The 19706-nt window shown below is 33.6% G+C and overlaps 2 protein-coding genes and 1 long non-coding RNA gene across 3 annotated transcripts; 2 read left to right on the plus strand and 1 right to left on the minus strand.

Annotated features, from left to right (window-relative positions):
- The first annotated feature begins 5439 nt into the window (after positions 1-5439).
- LOC148554361 (uncharacterized) lies at positions 5440-7294 on the plus strand. Its single transcript, XR_015892044.1, has 5 exons — positions 5440-5571; positions 5668-5722; positions 5801-5902; positions 6808-6846; positions 6914-7294. It is a non-coding gene; the product is annotated as an uncharacterized LOC148554361 (long non-coding RNA).
- A 4795-nt stretch (positions 7295-12089) lies between these two features.
- LOC148554362 (uncharacterized) lies at positions 12090-12707 on the plus strand. The gene is given in 1 exon segment (XM_088495129.1): positions 12090-12707. A coding segment is annotated over 1 exon segment (618 nt).
- A 3993-nt stretch (positions 12708-16700) lies between these two features.
- LOC107606336 (zinc finger CCCH domain-containing protein 20) lies at positions 16701-18056 on the minus strand. The gene has a single exon (XM_016308387.3). It carries the CDS (start codon positions 17917-17919, stop codon positions 17062-17064), a length of 858 nt encoding a protein of 285 aa, XP_016163873.1. The 5' UTR covers positions 17920-18056; the 3' UTR covers positions 16701-17061.
- Positions 18057-19706: the final 1650 nt, after the last annotated feature.

Genomic DNA, 19706 nt, shown 5'->3' on the forward strand with positions numbered 1-19706 from the left:
ATGATCAGAATCAGATTAAAATTAAATACCAGCAGAATTCTCAAATCTTGGGATGTGGTTCCATCGACGAGGTATAACAGCAATGCCCCTCTTATGCTAGAAAATCTGTATAGACATTGCCTTAACTAGTGTAATGATAAGAAAAATATGAACCTCCGAATCTTTTTTATGTTTAGGATAATGACTTTGATGAACAGATGGGGTTTACATTTATAAATAATCATATATACATCTTTAGAGTGACAATAATATTTTTGCGCAGGTTTATGGTAACGCATATTAAGTAAAGATTACAATGGCACATCTTTTATTTTCTCCTTTGGATGTGAAATTGCATCACCATATATTTAGAAAATGGACGATGATGACAATTGAAAATTTACTTAATATATTACGTCTAGATAATAATTCTTCTTCTTCTTGCCAACATTTGATTAACATTATAAATACTAAATACTAAATTCTAAATGCTAACTTCTAAACATCAATTTTAATAATATAAAAATAAAATATTAATTAAAAATATTAATAAATATTAATAAAAAATTATTGGCTTCTTAATGTTTCTTTTAAGGTTAAGTACCTTTTTGTCTCTAAGGTCGGAGGTCAAAATTAAAATCGTCTCAGACTTTTTTTTTTTATTAAAATCATCCACAACGTTACAAAACGTTATAAAATCGTCATTTTCTACTTCAATTTTAATTTTTTTTGACCAAATCACCCTTAACAATTAATAAAAATAATATTAAAAAACAAAAACACACCCACACCCCCGATATCTCTTCCCTCCCCATCCCCTTCCTCCTACTCTCTTCGAACTCCCCCCTCCCCCCGAAAACCTCAATCCTTCTTCTCTCGTTAAATAAAAAACCCTCCTTATCCTCACCACAAACTTCTGCATCATCATCATCATCGCTACACATCTCTCTCCCTTTCCCTTTCCTCATCGCCATCACCACAGCCACCCTAACCATCACCACTGCCACCATAGCCATCACACTTTTTTTCTCCTTATTACCTATTCATCATCCTAAATCACTATCACCCACCCAAAAACTAAATTCAGCAAAAGCAACAACCAAATTCAGCAACAGCAAATTCAGTAGTAATAACAACCACAAAATAAATCAATAGAAACATTCACAAAATAAATCAACAGAAATTTTAGATTTAACAACAATTCAACAATCATCAACTGCAACTTTAAATTCAAAATCAGCAACAACAGAAATTAAAAAAATTAAAAAGAAAGAAATGATGTGTATGTTCTTCAAATTAAAAAAAGGAAGAACGAAAAGAGGAGGAAAAAGTGACGGTGCGGAAACCTACTACTGCTAGCGCTGTCGCAGCTGTGGATGATGGAGCTTGACGCCGACAGAGCAGCTCCCACCTAAATCACGACAAGGCGGCGGCTGCACTAGAATAGAAAACCCAAATTGGCAGCCTGAGCTGAGCGATGTCGTTGAGGGCTAAGGAGGGGCTGGGATCGCCGAAAGAGTGGTCGTACTAGGAAATGAGGAAGGCGAGGCCAACACCAATGGAGGAAGGGTTGAGATTGGTGATGATAGAAAGGGAGAAAAAGGTGGACAAGAAGGCGGGACGAAGATGATAGGGTGGCAGAAAGAGAGAGAAGAAGAATTGAATTTTTTGGGGGGGGAGGGGGGAGGGGGAGGGGGTTCGAAGAGAGTAGGAAGAAGGGGATGAGGAGGGAAGAGATATCGGGGGTGAGGATGGGGTGGGGTGTTTTTGTTTTTTTAATATTATTTTTATTAATTTTTTAAAGATAATTTGGTCAAAAAATTAAAATTGAGGTAGAAAATGATGATTTTATAACATTTTATAACGTTGATGATAATTTTAATAAAAAAAAGGTCGGAGATAATTTTAGTTTTGACATAAGATTTTAGGAACAAAAAAAATATTTAACCATTTTTTTTATTATTATATATTATTCAAAATCGACTAACTGTTGCTTTTGACCAATCTCTCCATCCTCTTAACTTTCAGAGAGATTTATGGACTTTAAGTTCAAAAGATAAAAGTGGTTTAAATATTGAGGAATATTAAAAAGTTTTTAAAATATTATTTTTGTTATTAATTAGTTATTAATATTTAAAAATATGAAATAAAATATATTATTGAATTATTAGATTAAGAGAACTAGACTAAAAAAATTGAGTTGATGGTTAAGTAATGATAAAAAACAATAAATTTTGATAGCTTCTTAGTATTTTTCTATTGAAAGAATCTATTGTATCTCTAGAGAATAATAATGTGATGGAAACTAATCCTTAAAAACTTGTTGGAACATTATTCCAACTCTTATTATTACATAGACTTGATTTGGTAAAATTTTTTGAAAAGATACTTGTACTATTTAAAAATACAAACATTTTATTTTGTGTTTTATAAATTAAAAAAAATCATGTGTTTGTATTTGTAGTTTTTAAAGGTTATGGGTGTTTTTGAAAGTATTTTAAAAAGATCTTTTCAAAGTTGATTTGTACTTATCAAAATTAAAAAGTTTAATATAATCTCATACATTAATTAATATCTAAATTTAATTCTTATAGTAATATTTATTATAATATTTTTAAATTTTAAAAATTATTTTATCAAATACAATTATTGTTCGTGTTTATTAAAGTTATTTTTAATTTAATTTAATAAATATAAATACTATAACTTTTATAAAACTAATTTTTAAAAATTAATTTTTATAAATTATTTTTAAAAAATAAAAATTTTACCAAAAAGTCACAAGACTGAGAAAGTACTAATAGAGTAAAAATTGAGCGAGTGTTTTTTTACTAGAATTGGAATGTACATTGATATTGCTGAACTAGAAAAAATATATTACAACCATCTTAAAAGATTAATCTTGTACATACATGTAGCTAATTCAATATAAAGGTTTTGGTTATTGGTAAGGGATAATTAATATAAGGGATTTTTTAAATAAATTAAATAAATATATTATTTATGAAAATAAATAATTTGTAGCGTTTTTACGAAATTGCATTCTATTACTTATTTCATTTACGGTGTAAATGAAATAATTTTGAATATATTTTATTTACATTGAAAATGAAATAAGGTTAAAAATGTGGTGGTCGTATGACATTTGCACACGTGTTGTGTAATGATCTTATTTCGTTTATAGTGTAAATAAAATACGTTTAAAATTATTTTATTCACGCTGTAAACGAAATAAGAGCAGGAACGCCTATATATATGAGTTTCGTTCACAGTGCCACCAAAAACCAAAAACCTTTCATTTCTTTTACTTTTCTCCCACTTTACCCTTCTCTGATCAAATTTACGAGTGATTTAAAGATTATGGAGTACGTCGATCAGCCTGATGTAGACATTAATAGGCTGAACGCCACGTGGCATGTTGCTGAGGTAGAGGACTTTGAGGTTAGTCTTGTTCTTCGTTTAGTGTTTATGTTAAACATGAAATAGGTTGCCATAGTGTACGTGGGTACCTTAATAAAAGTAGTGTGCAGTAGATATTAGGTCTAGCAATGTATTGTTCTAAGTGGTTTGAATGACCTGGTAGGACATTAGGAGAACTTTTACATGGATTTGGTAGGTAAAAATTTATTTGAGTTTGTTTTTAACGACCTTAGTTATAAAAAAAGAGTAACTAAGATATACTGGTAAACTTAATTACATATGAATATGTAAGAGGTTTGTATTTATTTAGAACAAAAATTCCTGAATTTTTATACTAAGTTGAATGTTGTAGTCATTCTTTGTTATTTTAGTAAATAATTTTACGTAATGTACCTTATAAATAAGATAGAAAATAGATGTTATTATTTGTTTAAGTGATTATGTTTATTTACTTTAAATTACATAGATGTTTGTCAATTTAATTACAAAATTTTTATTTAGATATTTTATATTAAATTTAATTATATAGAAATTTGAATTTTTTATTTTGATATTTTTATTTAAATTTAATTATATACACGTTTATTCATTTAGTTACGCATTCAATAAATAACCGGTTTTATTTAAATGATTTGAAAGTATAAATTACATGTATGTTTAGTTATTTGTTAACTTAATTTTATAAATTAGTTTAAGTTGTTATGTAAACGTCTGTTGGTTGGACGAAATTTTTTAAGATTAGATTAAAATAATAATTAAATTAATTTATTTAAAAAAAATAAATTATTAAAATTATGTAATTTGAGGTTTTTATACCTTTATAGGTTGACAAACTCCTGATATTGGTTTTTTATTGTTTACTTTCTGGGTCGTCTACTTCTACCCAAGAGAGTTAGCCACAGACTCCCACCACCAGACACCATTTTTTCCTACCTGAGGGAGACTGAATTTGACGATGCAGTGCCACTGAGAGACTTTGTGTTCGATAACTCGATGATCACAACGTTTGTCGAACGCTAGCGTCCAGGGACTCACAACTTTCACATGTCTTGGGATGAGTGCACGATCACGCTCCAAGAGGTCGCCTACCATCTCGGGTTGCACGCTATCGGTGAGTCCGTTGGTGGTTGTTTTTGTGACTTCCAGACTTGGTACCACACCGGAGCTTGGGAGTTGGTTGAGCATTTACTTGGTGCCAGGCCTCCTGCAGTAGTGCACCAGGGAGCACAGAGGAGAGAGGCTTTCTCACTGAACCTTACATGGCTTCGGGAGCGGCCCGATAGGTGCCACTGGATACTACCGATCTGGACACCTTGCGATAGTATGCGAGGTGCTATATCATGTTGATGATCGGGGCCTATCTACTGACTGATAAGTTCAACAACATGGTCCATCTCTAGTGGCTCTCCCTGCTAGATGATTTTGAGAGGTGTCGTTCCTTGTCCATGGGTTTCACGGTACTGGCATGGACGTACCATTTCCTATGTAGTGCATCCTACCGCCACACCACAGACATTGCGGGGCGCACTCCTATGTTGGTGTCTTGGTTCAACCAGACATTCCCTAAATTCCCTAAATGGTGTCCACTTGATCCGTAAGAATCGTGTTTAATTAACTGATTAATTAAATAATTGAATTTGCCCAAAATAGGTTTCAAAAATTTAGAATATTAATTAGGGAATTTAAATATGATTTTTGGATTCAGTAGATTTTTCTGAGTTAAAAAATGTAATTTTCTACGAAAAATCGCATAAAAATGCGAACTGATAAATTAACCGGCGGTACCGGCTTAAGTCTGTCCGGTACTGTGCGAGAATAATAAAAACAGTAGAAAACCTTAGGAAAATATTTAGAATTAAAAATCGGGCATTAATTTTAAAGGTTTGGCCCGAAATTGGGTCAAACGGGTCAAGAACACTAACGGATTGGACCGGACCCAAGTTGGGCCTAAGCCCAACACATTTAACACTCCAAACTTGACCCATTCAGCACACAACATTCACAAACACAATAAACACATGCAGCTGAGTTGGGAAGGAGAGAAACCTCCATTGTCACTATTCACATACAACTTCCCAAGCTCATAACTTGAGTTACGGAGCTCCGATCACCGTACCGTTTGCGGCCACACGATCACCACAAAGAGCTCTACAAAACTCATCTAAGAAATTGGTAAGAAAATTTCGATTTTTCTCTCAGCCTTTCCTTCCAAAAATTCGAAAATTTAGGCTTTGATTTTGAGTAGATTTTGTGTTTTTAATTGATTAGATGGTGTTTAAGGTTGGGTTATTGGTGATTTGTACTCCAAACACCATCAAAAAAGGTAAACTTGCTCTTATCCCTTGTGAAATTGTGTATCTAGAAATCCTAGGTATTGATTATATGAATTAATTGTGTATAGCTTGATAATTGTGATATTGGGAGCATTTGGAGCTGAATTGGTGACTTGGTTTGAGCTTGGCGTGATCAATTAGTGATTTTGTACATATTGGAATCGTCCAAGGTATGGTTTCGATTTTCTCTATGTAATATATAATATTTCTGGATACTTAGGCTAGTGACCCATAGGATAGGTTTGGATTGAATTGGTTGTTGAATTTATTGAATGATGATGTAAGATGATTTGATGATTTTGGTTATTTAATGAATTATAGTATTGATGTTGATAAATGATGTTGAAGATTGAAATTAAGGTTGAATGAGGTTGATTATTACGATTGGTAGTGATAGAATGATGATTGATGAGTTTGCTAGTTGAGAAATGGTTTTAGGGTGATAAAAAAAAATGATATTTGGGATTGAGGATTATGTAAAATAAGTGGTGAATTGTGACACAAATGGTAAGATCTGATGTGAATTGGAGTTGGTGTGGTTTTTTATTTGGTTTTAGTTGTGAATTTTGGAAAATTGAGAACCTTATTGTTTTTGGTAAAAACCAATTTTTGGTAAACTTTGACAGAGCATAACTCGAGTCTCAAAATTTAAAATTGAATGAACTTTATTTTAAATTAAAGGTTACTTTGATGGATTTAAATTGATATAAAGTTTGAAGAAAATGAATTTTTATAGAGAAAGTTATGACTGTTTAAAGTTTGGTGTCAAAAACTAAATTCTGCAACATTTGAAATTTTTCTAAGTCTGGTGTGGGTTGCGTACGCGACAGGAGGCACGCGACGCGACCAACCTATTCGGGTTTAGTAACTCGCGTACGCGAACACTGCATGCGTACGCGAGCCAGCAGACTTTCAACCCTTACGTACGCGACACAGTGTACGCGATGCGACCAAACTATTCGAGTATTATATTATTATTCACAACGAGTATTATTATTATTATTATTGTGAATGATATTTATATTATTATTTTATTATGGCATTATCACCACTAATAACTTTTTGTTTGATATAGGTATTGAATACGAGATGATGAAGACATACGTTTAAAAAGGTTGACATAATCGATTTTTAAATATTCATCTATTGGAAGTATTTATATTTTTGATTGACCTGTGCAGGGGGACTTCTTTAGAAGTCAGTGATGAAAACCTCTCAGGTGGGGCAACTAGAAAAAATATCAAAAATTTGATAGTTGATCTGAACATGCCACCTAAGGGGAGTCAAGTGGGGTCAAATCTTAAGGATTATAATGAGGGGATGTTGGAAGTGAATTTTAAAAGCCATGATGGTTCTGCGATCAGAGATCCCAATGATGGATCCTTATCAAGCTATCTTTGTGTCCGATGGTTGAAAAAGAGAGGCTGAACTCATGGATATACCTGAGAAGGACAATGAAGAGATAAATGGTGCGGAATTAAAATACCACAACTGAACCGGCAAGTGCACCGGGTCGTACCAAGTAATACCTCAGGTGAGTGAAGGTCGATCCCACGAGGATTAATAGATCAAGCAACAATAGTCAATTGATTATTCTAGTCAGACAATCAAAATTTAGGGTTTCAATAGCAAATAACATAAAAACAGAAAATTAAATAAGAGCAAACTAAAATTGGTTAAGAAAATAATATGATAAAAATAGTTAAGGTGTGAGAGATATTTAAATTTTTGGATTAATATTCAATGTTAACTACCTTGATCATGTAAATATTATGTTCATGGCAAACCTTAAGTGATTAAACCCTAATTCCTTAGTAATTTAATCTCATCTAACTCAATCAACCGTCATTTCCTTGGTCGCTTGATTGAATTAGAAGATTAAGTTCAATTCTAGTTTATGAGTCACACAAACTCTAGATACCCAAAAATAAGACGATTATATGTCACGTATCTCGTTAAATCCAGATAAATAGATAGTTGTGAGGAATTGATTTCAAGATATAATTCTAATGATATAACTTTTCCAATATTCAAATAGAATTCAAGTTGAATTAGAGTTATTTCTCAATAATCACTAATTCTTAGGATGAAGAACGAAACCAATTCTTAAACAATAATCAAAACATTAATCAAGAGTAGAAGAACAAATAATTATTAATCCATCAAAGTAAATAGAGCTCCTAACCTTAACAATGGAGGCTTAGTTCCTCATGGAGAAAATAAACTCTAGTAGAGAAAAGTATGAAAGTGTGGAATGAAAATTCGGAGAGGAGCCTAGGTCAAGATCTCTTCTCCTTTTATATCTAATCCTAATTAATGTAAAATATATTTTTAAAATTAAATAATATATTTTCCTATTTGTAAATAAAATAAAATTTTTAATCAAAATAAAACCAAATCTTCGAATTCATCATTATCAGCGTGGGGACCATTGCATTCTTCAAGGTTGGCGCCTAACTTGGAAAATTCCAAGTTAGGTTCCACTAAGGCAGCATGGTTTAGAGCTTTTCTATGATCTTGGCGCCTAACTTAGAAAATCCCAAGTTTTTTCCAAGTTAGGCGCCACCAAGGCAGCACGTATGGGAGCGTTTTTTCTTCATCTGGCGCCTAACTTTGAAAATTCCAAGTTTGGCGCCACTAAGGCTGTGAGTCCAGAAGGAAAGTGTAGACTATTATATATCATTGGAAAGCTATGAAAGTTGGCTTTCTAATGCCATTAGAACCAAATTAATTGGACCTCTCTAACTCAAGTTATGCTCGTTAGAGTGTGAAGAGGTCAGAATTGACAACATCTATGAATTCTCTTTGCACTTGTCTTCAATTCTTGATTCCTCCTTGTGTTGTTGCTTCTCTTTTCCCAAATTTCCCTGCAAGAATTGTGAAATAAAAAGGATGAAAGTAATATCTAATTTAAACACCAAAACTCTCCATAATTAAGCATTATGTGTTTATTTTGTATATGAAAAAGTATAGAAAAGCATAACATGATGCGCACGCATCAATAAACCACTTTACAATGTCACAAGTTGCGCTAATACAGCCTGCTATTTTCATACCGTATAATCATCTCGCTCACTATTCCACATTGAACTTGGACGCAATGAATCGAGATTGGTCTTTTGGTCAGGGAGGCCCCGAGGATGATCCAACGAATGAGTTTGAGATTGGATAATAATTTGAAAGAACAGAAGAAGTCATTATAGCAGTTAAGATGTATAGCATCGGGAGGGATGCGGAGTATAAGGTATTAGAGAGTGACCAGTTGAAGTATGTTGTACAATGCACTCATTTTGGATCGTGTTGTCAATGGAGCATACGCATTTCTTGTTGCTAAAAGCAGAAAAATGGGAGGTGATAAGATACAACGGTCATCATTCTTGCATGCAAATATCATTAAGTCAGAACCATGGCAGGTTGGACTCAAAGGTGGTAGCTCAACACATATTCACTATGGTCAAAGCAAACCCAACAATTAGTATAAGAGTTCTTCAAGGATTTGTTGAGAATCACTTTGGTTATCAAGCATCTTATAGAAAAATTTGACTTGCAAAGTAGAAAGTCATTTGCAAAGATATATAGAGATTGGGAGGAATCATACAATGAGCTTCTTTGGTGGTTATTCGCAATGCAAATGTACTTACCCGGTGAGATTCATTACATTGCTTTTAGTTACATATGGTTCTTTGTATTTTACTATGGTGATTTAGGTACTTCGGTGTAACTTGTAACATAGCCTTAGCATAGTGATAATAACAGTGCTATATTTCATTGGGTGTTTTGAACGTTCCTTCTATGTGTAGAGACTTTCAAGCATTGCAAACTACTTATCTCTATTGATGGCACCTACTTGTATGGTAAATATAGAGGTACTCTACTTATGGCTATCGCCCAAGATGACAATTCAAACATATTGCCTATAGCATTTGCTGTGGTCGAGGTAGAGACGAAGAAGGCACGGTTATTTATTCTGTCTCATCTCAGGCAGCAAGTCATGCCTCAGCCAAGCCTGTTGATGATTTCTAACAGGCATAAGTCCATTGATGCTGCGCTGAATGCCGATGATAGTGATTGGAAACCTCTGCATGCCTTTTCACGCTTTTTGTACAAGACATATTGTAGCCAACTTCATGATGCACTATAAGAACAAGGACTTGAAGAAAGTTCTCATGAACACAGCATATTTGAAGTCACACAGAGAGTTCGTTCACTACTTTGGCAGATTGAGGGTAGAGAATGTGGCAATCACAAACTGGCTAGAAAAAATGTCACATGAATTGACACAGCATGCTGATGAAGGTCGTAGACTTGGCCACATGACAACAAATATATCCAAGGGTATCAATGTTGCGATGAAGGCTACTCGTAATTTGCCAATAATCGTCATCATACTTCTGAATGGGTGAGCTTTTCGCAAGGAAGGGCATAAAGCTCAAGCACAGCTTCAAGTAGGTGCTGAATTCTCAAAGACACGTATGAAGGCTATTGAGTTAAACTCAAAGCATGTGAACACCATGAATGTTTACTAGTTTGATCATTCGATACCAACATTCAATGTTGAGGAGTTAGCAGCAGTGCCAAGATATTGGTAGCAAAATTGTTTAGTATTGCTTGATAAAGATAAATGCAATTACGGATTCTTTCTGACCTTTCACCTTCCTTGTCATCATGTTCTAGCAGCATGCTCACATGCAACTATGCAAGACTTGACTAGAAGGCTTATGTGCATCTCGTGTATCGCATGAAAACCGTATTCAAGGTTTACAGAATGGAGTTTGGGACGATTGGACATGAGGATGATTGGCCAGCATATGACGGTCTCCGTATTCGACCCAATCCTCGACTGATGAGAGTCAAGAAAGGTCATCTCGTTTCCACTAGGATTTGTAACAACATGGATAACATGAAAAAGATTCCTGAAAAGAAGTGTGAATTGTGTCGTTATGTAGGCCATACGCAGAGGACATGCACCACATTAGATGGGGGAGCCTCCATCGGGTGGACGTTAGATATAAATTTTTCTTATGGTTGTGTTATTTTGTTAGTATTTTATTTTTGTAATTGTCAAACATGAATGAATTCTTCGAGTTATTTGAATTAAAAGTGTTTCATTATAATGACAGCAATGTTATTATATTGAATTCTATCTAAAGGGCAATATATATAAAATAACAAAAGATAGTTGCATGCTCCACTATCAATGACTTAACAGTTGCATGCTCCTCTACTCTTTACGGGCTAACTGGATCTCTGGCCTATGAGCTGCACCGACCCCGCGCCTAGGAAGCGCTCTGTCTCGTCTCCCTCCTCGTGGTCACACTTCAGGGAGTTCGCCATCCTCCGGCTGATGCAATTGTAGAGCATGTGGGTGGTTAACTGGTAGATCATTAGGAATGTGTCCAACTATGACATTTAGTTGGTCACTCAATCCAATACTTAACACTAATTTTTAATTAATAAATACTTAACTCTAATATTTAACATTAATTTTTACAAAATATCTACTCTAAACTTAAAAAGATATTAAACAAATTACATAATAAGAAAATAACTTGAAAACAAAAAATAGTTTAAAAAACTTACTTAAAAGTTGATGTAAGATGAGAAAGAGAAAAAAATAGAGTAAAATTTTAGTGACAATGAGGAGAGAAGAGAATTTTTTACTCGAGTAAGAAATGAGAGAGGGGAACGGACAAACTTGCTAAAGTTCGTCGAATCAGTGGACAAACTTGCTATTTTCATAAAATTTACTGCTCAACTGGACAAGTTTCCTCCTTGATTTACAAGTTTGACTATATATTAGACGAACTTGTTACCAGGATTTTTTATTTTAATAAATAAAATAAATGTAACAATTACCGAAATAAATAATTTAAAAAATATTTACCGATTTAAATTTTTCAATCATATTTCGTTTATAGTGTAAACGATATGACATTTCACGTATCTCGTTTACACTGTAAACGAGATAGCAGAAGACAAATTTTCAACTGCTATAAAAGGATGTGTACCCCTTGGTATTCTCCACACACATTTTGTATCCTTTCTTTGTCTTGTTTTTCTGACAACAACAAGGAATCAATGGGCAGTAACCTTCCTTACATAGTTGTGCTTATTTATCCCAATTGTCGTATGAGAAATGGCGACAACGGGGTGACATTTGAGTGTGAGGATCCGATATTGTTTCGCACTCAGCGTGTGAATACGTTATCGGAATTGAAGAGTTTGATATTGAGCAAGCTCGATGGTACAGAAGTGAGGGAGATCGGAAGAGTGGGGTATAGGTTGCTGGCACCCATGGACAACAGAGTCTTCTGATTTTGACTATTCCGAATTCAAGAGGACGAGCATGTGCGACTGATGTTCGACATCTATGGGAGGATCATGGTGGAGCAGGTAATGGAGCTTTCCGCCGAGGTGGGACATAGTGGTCGTGGTGGTTCCGTACACTTGACCTATGTACAGGACGACCGACCACTCGCACCACCGCTCATTCATATCGCCATTCCAGTGGATGAGGCAGAGGAGGGCGAGGAGGAGTCAGACGATGATTATGTGGTCGATAGTGTGGACAGTGATTCGTCTGATGGTGATGATGAGGATGGGTTTTTTCCGGAGACACCTGGCCAGACTGTGCCGCACCATGTCCTGCCTCCACCTCACCCAATTCCAGCGCTATCGGCAGTGCCAGGTCACTATTACAGTTTGGATCTGGACGCCATGCATGAGAGGACTCTGTTTCCTGACACGGGTGAAGAGGAATACAACCTAGATGGCGGGGTAGAGTTTCGAGTCGGCCACAGGTTCAAAAGCCGAGAGGCAGTGCTTCAGGGTATGAAGAACTACAGTATTCGCAGGAGTGCTGAGTACCGGGTGATTGAATCGGACCGGTTAAAGTACCATGTGCAGTGCCGTCAAGCTAACAATGGGTGTTAATAGAGCCTTTGTGTGGCCCTTCGACAGAACCTTGGATACTGACAAGTTCAACTTTAATTGTGCTTTTGAGTACTTTTATATGATATATTAAGTATGTTTGAGATATGCCTGTAGCAATACTGTTTTGTTGTGTTTAGGGAGGTTCGAAGGGTTGGTGGAGCGCACAGTTGTCTAGCACCCACCATGAGGCAAGACCGTCGTCAGTTAGATAGCAGTCTCATCTACAGGGTCATATTGCCTTTGATACAGTTCAACCCCTCTATCAGTATTCCGGTTTTGCAAGGTGTGGTCCATGCAAGCTATCACTTCAAACTCTCCTACAGAAACGTGTGGATAGCAAAACAGAAGGTAATTGCACAGATCTACGGGAATTGGGAAGAGTCGTACAACAAGACAGATACACAACACATTAGAGGTTACGCAAATATTTTTGAAGATTAAAAAAAATTCATGCTTAAAAAAAATTCAACCAGATACTGGTTTCTTTGGTTTAGTAATTAGATCAACTTAAGATGATACACAACACATTAGAGATTACGCAAATATTTCTTTCTAACTTACAGCTACTCTACTTAAGCACATACTTCGATGTTTCTAGCCTACACATGTCTCTAGATTACATATTCCATACTAAGCAAACCCTAACTAGAACGTTATAAATTCTAACAACCTAGCACAAGTAAAACATAGTTCCAAACTAATACTTATGTCATAACAACCTTGCACAAGTAAATAGAGTTCTAAATTCCTCCTAGAGACCTATCACTAAACCATTTAACTACGTTATGCCTCTTCAGGACTACCCTAACAATGGCCACATACTTAGATTAAACAAACAGAACACAACTAACCTCAAAATCGGCCGCCCCGACATAATGCGACGTCTCGTTAATCCTGTTGATGTCTTCGTCGTTCTCCGTCTGGCGCGCCTTTACCATATTAGTCTAAAATAGAGTAAGAAAGGGTTAAAAGAGGGGAGAAAAAAGTCGACAAAGTCAAATGGGACCCAGAATGAAGCTGTAAACGATTTCTACTTATAGACGCAGACAGATCTTATCTCGTTTACAGATAAGCATGTGCGTATCTCATTTGCAGTGTAAACGAGATAACTACATGTCATGCTGATATGTCTTATCTCGTTTACACTGTAAACGAAATAAGACTAAAAAATTTAAATTGATAATTATTTTTAAAATTATTTATTTCGATAATTATTATATTAATTTTATTTATTAAAATAAAAAATCTCTTGTTACCACCTCAAAAAAAATTCAAAATATAAAATTAGAATCGCTTGTTATGAGAAATAATATTTGTTTTTATTTTATTTTAGGGAAAAAAAAAAGCCGTTTGGATTGTGATGGTGATGGATATATATTCCGCGCAGCACGACACTAAACGGATTCTCCTAGTCAGAGTAACTTTTCCTAAAATTCTAGTAATTAAAAAATAGATCATGACGGAATTCTAGTAGAAAAAAATTTGAATGGAGTTCAATATTTAATTTAATTTTTTATTATTTTTTTATTTATTTATTTTTAATCTTATTTATAAAATTAAAAATTTTATAAAAAAATAAAGAGGATCCATCTCTCCGATTTGTCGCCTACTTAGCCTCTGTTTTTCAAAACCCCTTGTCTCCTTTGATCAGCTATATTTTATTATTATTTTTACTTTTGTTTGAAGTATTGAACTTAAAGGGTCTCTCACCCCCACAAAAGAAATAGATATTTGGGCATCCTTGACCACATTCCCGGATATTAACGATATCATTTAATTTTTTATTATATTCATTCACTTAACATATTAAAGAAGCAGTCAATTAAGAAATACAAGTGGCACCAAGTGGATAAATTGTAAGATTCATCCACTGCATAGAGGATAAGACCTGCCTTGTCAGCTTCACCATCCACGTTTCCTTCTGATTTGATTTCGGATAAACACTAATACTTTCTTAATGAAAAATAATAAAAAACTACCAAAATTTATTATATTTAATTATTAATCTATTTTCTTAATTTAATAATAATTTAATAATATACTTTTTGTTTACATTAATAATTAATTACTGATTAAAAATAATAAATTTTATTATTCTTCAAACCTTTTTTTTCTCTTTTCTTAATAAACATGCAGTTAGTGATAAAATTTCCTTGTTATTATATCATCACTGATTCATTGTTCATAATCACTAACATAATTATTCGTTTGCCAATAGAAAAGGTCATAAGGTTCTCTCAAAGGAAACCCACAAAACATATGTTTGAGAAAATAAAAATAAAATAATATTAAAAATCAATTTTTTAAGATTAATAACAAATAACTTTTTATTTTAAACTTTAAATTATAAATTATTAATTTTAAAGTTTAAATAATAAATAAATTTAAATTTTAAATTGGCTATTGTTTTTAAAATAAAAAAAATTGTATATAATTTGATATAATAGTTAGTTGATATATTTTGTTTTAATATGATTTTTTTAATTTAATTAATAAATCGGATTCTCATATTTAAAGAGTAATAAAATTTGTAAAAAAATTTAACACTACACAAATTAAAAGATCCAATTAGCACATATAAAAAAAATTAAATACATCTAAAGGAAAATTTGTATATTTAAAAAGATTAAATTTAAAATAAATAAATCTAAAATTAAATTTGTATGTTTAAAAAAATTTAAAATCAAAAGTAACAATTCTAAAGGTTAAATTTGTGAAAATTCTGTCATAATAAAAAACACCAAATTTTAATAATGCTGGAAAACATAAAAAGCCAATATGAAAATTAAAGTGTTTTAAATTCTCTAAAAATAAAAATTTTTAAAATTAATTCTTTATACTTTTCGTTAAAATACATATTTGCTATTTAAATTATCTATTTCCTATCAAAATTGTGATGCACATAAAATTCATTAGGGGTATTCATGGGTCGGATAAAATCAGATTTGATGTGACTCAAATTCGATCCGAAATATATACCGGGTTTATTTGTTAGACCCGAATCTGGTTCTAAATCTGATGAAACCTATACACTTTCGGACCACAATTATACCGAGTAAAAATCGGGTGAAAATCAGGTCTTTAACATTACTTTCTTGTAAGTTAACATGTGAAAATATCCAAATTTTCAAGGTTCTAACCATTATTTGACATGGTAAAATTCATTTAGAAAAATATAACTAAGAACCAACCATTCCCTAAAATTAAAGCATAACCACAATCAATACTAATATTGTTTAATAACACCAAATATTTAAATCAATACAAATAATACAATATTATGCATTAGTCTAAAGTCTTATGCATTTTAAATATAAAACATTAACTTATAGTTTTATAATAACTAATAACACAAAATATTAAGATTTACAATACTTAAATTCCACGTAAGAATAGCCATCATCCATCATTAATAACACAAAATATTAATTGTGTATGATTACTGGGCTACCGGATCGAGTTCGGGAGACCCGAACTATGGCCCAGACCCGAACTAGCCCGAACCCAACCCAAAATAACAACTGGGTCTATTTTTGAGACCCTTACCGGGTCATAGACCCGATAAAATCACGTCAAATTAGCCCCTGAAAAGTTCGAAACGAAACCGGACCGGGTCTTCGGCCGGGACATGAATACCCCTCAAATTCATAATGAATGTCAAGTCTGTCCACTCTAGATGTCAAAAATAAATTCTTATCCACTTCATAAATCAAGGTTGAGGCCAGAAACTTTGACAGATGCATGCATTCAGCATAACACAAACATTGCAACCGCCGAATGTGTAAAGGACTGTATATAAATGAGTGATGGACCACCAAAACATCCAAAATCAAATGAAGAATCAAGAATGGATATAAAAGTACAAATAAGAGGGTCCGGATGAAGCTAGAGAAGGAAGGAGTGTATATGAAGGATCAGAGCATGAGGACAAGCACCCATATTTTTTCAACCAAACACATAATAACGATTTATCACACAGTACTACTTGATACATAAATAAAGAAAGTAGGCAGCTAGTTAAGTTAAGGAACAACATTTTGAGTAGAAACAAATTTTGCTTACAAGCAATTCCAATTTTAACTCCAAAGTTACAATGTAGAAATATTCAAAAGCTACACATTCATCGGCAGCCACAAATACTTTTTAACTTGAACAAAAAAACAATGCCCCTAAGAAGAGTTACATAAACAAAAGAAAGAGACAACAAGAAGAATGACGTCTCATGGATCTCAACTATGTACAGAGAGAATCTTATTCTGTTTCAAATAAATCGCATTAGGAAGGTACAACTTAGCTACACACAGTCAAATGCAGTCAATGGCCACCGATCCAATTCTTCAAGCCACAAAAGAATCAAATCAACACAGCACAACACTTTGACTTTGACTTTTGACTTTCATTTTAGGAGTTCAGAGACCCATCCAATATCAGGGAAAGGACCCTCGCTTCTCCCAATCGAAGAGTTCTCCCGACTCAGCTTCGCGTACATTCTCGCCCTAATGTCTCTCCCAGATTCCACTCTCTCCATTGCAGGCTCTTCCTCACACCCGCTTATTGGGCCCAGGCCCAATTGCGGAGACCCATACACACAGCCCATTTCCTCAAGCTGCATGTTCCGCATTGAGCTCACCAACTCCCGCACCGTACTAAACGGAACGACGCCGTGTCGAGGATCCCCAGGCGAAGATGGCGGCGACTCCGGGAAATAGCAAGAGTAATTAAGAACTGAAGTAGGCGAAGAAACGTTGTTGTTTTTATTGCGACGAAGACTCCGCGAGTCGCTGAGTTGCGACTCGGCCGAGTTGGGAGCCAGCACGCGCAGCTGATCCGGCGCGTGTGCAAAGAAGCAGACGCGGCGGCGGCAGGCCGCGCCGTCCTTGCAGAGCTGTGTCCTGTATCTTTGAGGGTGGAGCCAGCACTCGAACACGCCGTGAGCGAACTCGCACGAGTCACCTTTTCGGCAATGCCCCTTTCTAAACTCCGGGCACGCAGTGCCGGAGTAATGGTACTTTCGAGGGTCTCTCCGGCGAGCCTTCTCGGCGGGGTGAGCGTAGGGGCACTCCGTCCAGTCGTGCGACCTGCCACGTGGACAGTTCAGAACCTTGAAGTCGAACATTCGGAAATGATCGGTGGAGAACACGTGGAGGTGGTGTTGACTGTCAGGATCTTCGGCATCGATAGAGAATGGAGAGAGTGGTACTCCTCCTCCTCCTCCTTCTCCATCGGAGTGAGGGATTCGAAGGTTTTGGAGCATAGCTTTCTTTCTGTCTAGTGTGTGTTTTCTTCTGTTGGGAGTGTTAAAACTGTGAATGTCTGAATACTGAATATAAAGTGGTGAAGAGGGAGGGGTTTCATTTAACTAAGGTTGAGTCAGATTGTGAGTTTGTATTTCTGCTTTATAAATTATAAAGCAACCTAATAAATATCTACGGTATGATGTATCCACATGGCTTGAGCTTATGTGAGGTGTTTATTCTTGGTTATGTTTTAGCCACGTGGTAGGCGATGAAATTTTAACAAGATCAGTTTGGATTTTATTTCCATAATAATATTTTAATTTATTTTTACTTAATGGATAATGTTTGGTAGTTGGTACCCATAGAAACTATTTTTTGCGGTTTTAAATTTTTAACAATAATTTTAACAATAATTTTAGACAACGTGATTAAATCCAACTAAGTTATGACACATACATATTTTTTCGTTTTTGTTTTTTTTTTTTTTCCTTATTCTCATTCTTTTTTCTTCATTTGATTTTTTGTGTTTCTTTCTTTTTCTCCTCCTTAGCGTCATTTTTGTTTTCTTTTTATACATTTTTTATTTTTATTTATTTATTTGTTTGTGTATTTTTAAAAATTAAAAAAAATGTTGATAATAAAAAAAAATGATATCAATTTTTTTTAAAACATTTAAATGAACTATAAATGATACTAAAATTTGTTTTATATATATACATATAATATCATAAATTTTATCACAATAAATTCAGAATTTGAATTAATATTCACGTGACATTACAAGACAGATTACTGTTTAAAACTTCAGAGTATATAACTTAAGGGACCTTATAGTGTACAGATGTGGGTGTACAGATTTTTGTCTTTTTGTGGCTGAAAAGCGTGTCACTAAAAGTGTTACTTAAAGAGAAAGTGTTACCCTTAATCGTTAACTTGGCTCTGATACCAATTTTAACATTCGACTTTTCTTTCTTTTTCGAAATTAATTTCTCAAATAAAATTATAATTTGTATAGATTCAATTGGTGGTGCAAAATTATAATTTAAAGTATTTACCATTATCTTTCTTGTGTGATTATTTATTATTAGTCCTTGATTTATAACTCTGATTTATAGTTTTTTAATCTTGTTTTAGTTTATAATATTCTTTTTTGCATGGATTATTGTATATAAAATCTTTTATCTGTTTGTCTTTTTCTTTAATATAATTTTTCAAATCCTCAAGAACTTCTTTTATTTCTACATTTTCTGTTGTTTCTAAATATCTTTTTAATTTTTCAACTTCATACTCCATTTTTTCTTTCAATAGTTTTAATTCTTTTAAGTCATAATATGGTTTTCCAGGCATTTATAAATTTTTTAAGTTTAATTCCAACTTGTTTATGTTTATTCTTATTTCTATCCTTTTTATTATAAGGTCATTAATTTCGATCTGAATATTATTTAATTCTCTTTTATGTTCCTTTATTTTACTTTTTAATTTTTCCGCCCTTTTTCTTTTTATTTTATTTTCTGATTTTTCAATCTTTTTATACTTCATTATTTATTTTAGAATTTCTGCAAACTCTATCATCGATTCGTCACTTTTTTCCAGAGATTCTATTAATTTCTCTAGTTCTTCAACTTCTCTTTTTAACTTGTCATAAATTATTTTTAGAGCTTCGAATGCTCTTTGATTTATTTCAGAAAACTGTAAATAATTCAAACGATTTTCTTTTTCAAAGAGCTCTTGTTTCTTGTCTTGATAAGTTACATATATTTCTTCTCTATTTATTGTCATAATTTAGTGTTTAGAGTTTCATTTA

This window comes from Arachis ipaensis, chromosome B7 (assembly GCF_059453495.1).
Source record: "Arachis ipaensis isolate K30076 ecotype BB chromosome B7, ASM5945349v1, whole genome shotgun sequence".
Taxonomy (NCBI): domain Eukaryota; kingdom Viridiplantae; phylum Streptophyta; class Magnoliopsida; order Fabales; family Fabaceae; genus Arachis; species Arachis ipaensis.